This window comes from Vombatus ursinus, unplaced genomic scaffold, assembly GCF_900497805.2.
Source record: "Vombatus ursinus unplaced genomic scaffold, bare-nosed wombat genome assembly UNPS02009205.1, whole genome shotgun sequence".
NCBI lineage: Eukaryota > Metazoa > Chordata > Mammalia > Diprotodontia > Vombatidae > Vombatus > Vombatus ursinus.
In genome coordinates, this window is record NW_020948983.1 from 51,539,134 (window position 1) to 51,544,686 (window position 5,553).

At 48.0% G+C, this 5,553-nt stretch overlaps 1 protein-coding gene across 2 annotated transcripts; it reads right to left on the bottom strand.

The window, feature by feature from the left end:
- Positions 1-2,254: 2,254 nt before the first annotated feature.
- On the bottom strand, positions 2,255-4,239 carry LOC114035731 (C2 calcium-dependent domain-containing protein 4A-like). 2 transcript variants are annotated; one of them, XM_027852067.1, is made up of 2 exons: positions 3,995-4,239; positions 2,255-3,725 (listed from the first exon to the last, which is right to left on the bottom strand). In XM_027852067.1, the coding sequence occupies exon 2, from the start codon at positions 3,682-3,684 to the stop codon at positions 2,368-2,370; it is 1,317 nt and encodes a 438-aa protein (XP_027707868.1). In that variant the 5' UTR covers positions 3,685-3,725; positions 3,995-4,239; the 3' UTR covers positions 2,255-2,367. The 2 variants fall into 2 exon arrangements, with proteins under 2 accessions (XP_027707868.1, XP_027707867.1); XM_027852066.1 differs by having other exon boundaries at positions 3,926-4,239.
- Positions 4,240-5,553: the final 1,314 nt, after the last annotated feature.

Genomic DNA, 5,553 nt, shown 5'->3' on the forward strand with positions numbered 1-5,553 from the left:
TATGTGACATGTACCCAAGGTTACACAATTAGAAAATGTCTGAGGCTGCATTTGAACTCAGGTCTTTCTGACCCCAGACCCAGAGCTCTCTTCATTGTGCCACCTAGCTGCCTCAAACAGTAATTTAATTTCTCAGAGCCTTAGCTTTCTTTTCTGTAAAATGAGGATAATATCATCTACCTTACTGGGTTTCTATAAGGAATAAATGAGATAATACATTACAGTATTTTGTAAATATTAAAGTGCTATATGAATATGAGCTAATATTATTCATCTTTGTGTCCCTCCCCAATGTCTACGCATACAGTCTAACCTAGGATATTGCACATATTAGATTCTTATTAAATGTTTGAAGAATTAATGAACATGATGATCATGATGATGAAGAAACCTAAATCTACATAGTCATGAAGCCCTCTCCACCTTCTTCATGCAAAGAGGATGCAAGAGGGTGATTGCTTTCAGGTATTAGAGAGAAGGCTCAGCCCTCACAGAACAGCACCATTTGGACCTGTGGGTGGTAGCAAATACAGATGGGTGTCCATGTGAGGGCTAGGGTTGCTGAGAGGCATACAGACCTGGAAAGAGATCTGTGCTAAAGGCCACTGCATACACATGTCCCTGGAGGGAATGAACCAAACACATGGGAATCTGGATAGAGGCCTGTAAGGTAGGGCATTGTATCACTACATCTATGGGGACCCCAGAGGAGAACAGCTGGCACCTAAAAAGATATGAACTGGCAGTAGAATAATAGAGCATAGAAATGGGGAGAAATATCAACATGGCAGGGAACCACAGAACCTCTAGGCAGATGAGTACCAAATGCTACCCAGATTTCTTCTTCTACCTTCAGTTCTATGTCTCCAACTGCCTAATAATCATCTTCACCTGAACATCAACAGGCCTTAAAATCAACAAATCCTAAACCCAACCAACTATATTCCCCCTACACCTACATCATCTCCCTATTTCCATTAATGACATGGTCTTCCTCTCAGGTGATCAACTTTGGCTCTTCCCTTTACCTGATTCTTTACAGCCAATCAATCAACCAAAAAGTGTTTATTAAGCACTTATTACGTGCCAAAAACTGTTGTAAACCCTAAAAATACAAAGAAAAAACAAAAGAAATCCCTATCCTTGAGAAGCTTACATTCTATTACCAAGTCTCATGCATATTACCTCCAGAGTATCTTGCCTTTCCTCCTCTTGGCTCATACATGCAACCACCTTGATCCAAGCCTTCACAACCCCCCTGCCCCCCTCCATACTGTAATAGCCTCCTAATTGGTTTCTCTGCCTCCAGTCTTGAATTCATCCTCACCCAGCTTCCTAAATAACTTTGATTCCCAGTTCTGAGCTTGTCCCTTCCTATACAAAAGCCTCAAGGCCTCCCTATTGCTTATAGGGTATTGCTTAGTGGTGTTTTTATAATCTTAATCCAAAATCTTATTCCAATCTACATTCTCAAACTCATTTCACATTATTCCACATTCACTCCACATTCCAGCTGAGCTGTTCATTTCCTGCAATTTACTGCCTTCCTGCCTTGAAAAATGTTTTTGTACCCTATACCTCAAAGGCATAGATCTAAGGCTGGGGGGGGGGGAGGGGGAACAACCCAGAGGGCACCTAGCCAAACCCTCTTATTTTACAGAGAGGAAAGGAGGCCCAGTGAGGTCAAATGACTTGCCCAAGGTCACACAGGTAGTAAGCAGGGGATATGGGATCATTTTTTCCACCTGTTGAAATCCCGCTCTTACCTTAAGGTCAAGTTCCGTTTCTACCAATTCATGGAGCCTTAAACAGCTGCAAGTAATCTCTCCCTCCTCAAATTATTCTGAGGTACTCGGCTTGGATCTCCCATTTGCCCCCATCACATTCTGCATTTATTATAACTTTTATACGTCAATCTCCTCTAGCAGATTGTAAGTTGTAATGTTTGCTGAACATTCAGTGAATATCTTTTGCTGTGTGTTTCTTATGAGAGTGAGTGCATTTCTATTAGAAACAGGGAAGAAGTGATCAAAGGGAGGTCATTATCTAGAGACAGGGAACACTGTTCCCCTCCACTGCCCAGCACTCCTCGCAAAACCAGTCCTTTCCTGTTTGGATATTAAAAATGAATCAGAATGCTATGAATTGGTTATTTTAGTAGAAATCAGTTTAATTACTTTTGTTTCCTTTAACATGAAAGCCCATTTTGAGACATGTTTCTAACAGTTAAATTCTAAATTAGAAAAAACAAATATTTGGGTAAAAATAAATAAAACTTTATTTCTTTTTACAAAATAGCTGCCAAGGCCCGGGCCTCCTGGGGTTAACAGAAAGCACCAGGAATGGAGGAGTGAAACTGGGCCACTGTCAGAGAAGTATGGACCTCAGCTCCAACTCTCCCTGGCCCAGCAAACGGTCCCTGTCCAGGCCCCGGCCCTTGTTCTCGGCCTTGACCCTCACGGCCGTGCGCCGCAGGTCGTCCTCCGACAATCCGTCGAAAAAGAAGTCTTCGTTAAAGACTGGATTTCGGCTCCGACGGACCACGGCGCTGCGCTGCTTGCGCGTCTTGCCGGGAGGTACCAAGGTGAAGCTGACTCTGCAGCCGATGGCCCCCGGCTCGGCGGTGCGGCTGTAGAGACCCTCGGCTCTGAGCAGGCGGATGCGCAGCCGCCGGGACACCGGACAGTACTCGGTGGCCAAGTGCAGGGCGCCGCCGTCGTGGTCCAGGGTCACGGTGCTCTCGACCTCCAGGCGCTCCTGCTGTGAGCCCAGAGGGCACGGGGACAGGGACGGGGACGGGGTTGGGGATGGAGCCCGTGCCCGAGCAGAGCCGGGCTGGCAGGTGGCTGGCAGGGTGACGCGACCTGCGTCCCGGACGGCATCATAGTCCTCGTCGTCATCTTCAGCGCTAGAGACTGAGCGGGCCCGGGCCAGAACGCGGCTCCCACTAGCTCGCAGCGCCCGGCCAAAGAGCGCGTCGGGGGCCCGGAGGAGGAGGCGGCGGTAGCGCGGACGGCTCCGGGAGCGCTTGTTGGGAGCGTCCCGGGGCCGCGGGGAAGCACAGGGGGACGAGCTGGCAGAGGAGGAGGAGGTGGTGTCGGGGCCGTCTGGGGTGCCCCTCAGCCCTCGTGGGTTATAGGAAGCGTTAGTGCCGCCTCTACCGCAGTAGGTGTGAGCCCGAGGCCGCGGGGACTGCAGGACAAGGGCGGCAGCGGCTGCAGAGCCCCCGAGGAAAAGGGATTCCTTGCGGCGGGTATTCGGGCTCTCCAGCAGCGCGCAGAAGCCGTACGAGGTCGGCCGGCGCGGCAGGTGCGGCAGCGAGAGGGCAGCCTGCGAGCGCGGGTCCCAGTCGGTGAGGTCCGGGTCCTCCCTGGCTCCCACAAGCACTGGCCGCAGCGCCTCCTCCCCAGTGCTGCTGCTTGAGTTCTGACTGTGAGACCACATGTCAGGTTCCACAGTACAACGTCGAGGAGTGGAGGTAGAGGCGCCAAGAGGCTGGAAAGCAGGAACGGCGTGGGAAGGTAGCCGGGGTGGGATGCAGAAAGCCGGGATGCGTCCCGGAGTGAGCACATTGCAGAACGGAGACAGTGCCGGGCTCTTGGACGCGAGATCCACCGCTGCCTTCTCGGGCTCCAGGGCCGTGCTCACTCCCGTGGAGTCGCGTAGTTTCTCTAAAAATCGCATTTCCCCGGCTCTGAGGCAGGGAGGGGAGGTTGGAAATATTCCTATTGAAGAAAGAGATGTGGTGTGAGCTTCCTTCACCAGAGATAGACAATTGCGTCCCCTTCCCCCACTGTTCCATTCGACTAACATAAACTCCTGAACCCACTGTCTCTGAGCAGACACACTCAGAAACAAATATATGTGTGTATTCCGCCCCCCCCACATGCTCAGATAAATACTTTCTCAATATTGCACTGGTTACCTTTTAAAACTCAGTGTTTCCTCCCTTCCTTAAGTCACCTGTAGCTTTGACTACTGAACTGCTACTCACTGGTCCGTTTTAAGACGCTGCGACTTGGGACTTTTGCTTCAGCACTGGAGTGAGGGACGACTGATCCGCTCTCTTATATCCTGGCCCCAAAGGGCCTTACCCAATGGAGACCATGGATGAGCGGATTCAGCAGGAAAAAAGCTGGCCAACTCCGCCTCTTACCTCACCAGGGAGGCCAGCTGAGGATGGTAATGCTCTCTAGGCCCCTGAGGTGCAAATTCTTGGCAGTTGACTAGCAGCCGTCTCTGGACTGCTTTGGGAAAAGAGCTGTACTTTTATCCCGGAAGAGTTTTAAAACTTCAAAGTTGTTTTAAAAGGATAGCTTTTCCAGTCACAGATTAGGAATAATTAGTAGTTGCTGAATTCCCCACCGTCCTTGGAAAGGGGGAGACACGCCCTAGCAAATTTCCTGGCATATGGAGAGAGCGAGGCGGAGCAAGGAAATAGGAAATGGACAGAGTTCTCTTTATGCTTCAGATAAAATTACACGCCCAATTGTGCTATAGTGCAACCCCTGAGACCCAGAAATTGATTACAGTTTATTCCAGTAACTGTCAAAGCCAGCTTCCCTCCACCCTCCCTAATACAAACATCATTGAGCAGAATCATCAACCTCAGAATTTTAAAAATAACTTAAAATTTTTTTTCAGTTACCAAAAGCATTTTCCTCTCCCACTACCCCCCTACCCACTGAAAAAAAATAAATAAAGAAGAAAGAAGGAAAGAAAAGAGCAAAGGCAGGCAGGAAGGAACCCTTACATCAATAAGCATAATCAAGCAAAACAAATTCCCATGTGGCCCCTTATTCTGCATATTAGTCCAACACCTCATTTCCATGAAGGTGGGCAGGATTCTTTCCTTTTTTTTTTTAAGGCAATTGGGGTTAAGTGACTTGCCCAGGGTCACACAGCTAGTAAGTGTCAAGTGTTTGGTCTGAGGCCACATTTGAACTCAGCTCCTCCTGACTTCAGGGCCGATCCATTGCGCCACCTAGCTGCCCCTGGGGGGTAGGATTCTTCCCTGGTCTATTGGAATCATAGTTGATCATCTCTTTGATCAGAGCTCTTGGGTCTCTCAGAATTGTTCCTCTTTACAATATTATTATAGCATAAATTGTTCTTGTTCTGCTTACTTTACATCATTACATATAAATCTTCCCAGGCTTCTCTGAAACCACCCCCTTTATCATTTCTTATACAACAATAGTATTCCATTACATTAATATAACCATAATTTGTTCAGTCCTCTGACAATTAATGGCTACCACCTCAGTTTCCAGTTCTTTGCCACTACAAAAAGAGCTACTATAAATATTTTTGTATATATGGACCTTTTCCTCTTTCTTTGATCTTTTTAGGGCTAATGGACTACTAGTAATATTCACTGCTGGTAGAAGGGCAAGCATGGCTTAATGACCTTTTGGCCTGATTCCAAATTGCTTCTAGAATCGTTGGACCCATTCACAGCTCTACCAACAGTGCATCCATGTGCCTGTTTTCCCACAGCCTCTCAAATGTTTGTCATTTTCTTTTTTTTTTTTTTGGTCAATTTTGCTAATC

Bases quoted from the DNA above. Each gene is read 5' to 3' on its own strand.
- LOC114035731 (XM_027852067.1), bottom strand. From the start codon at position 3,684: ATGCGATTTTTAGAGAAACTACGCGACTCCACGGGAGTGAGCACGGCC.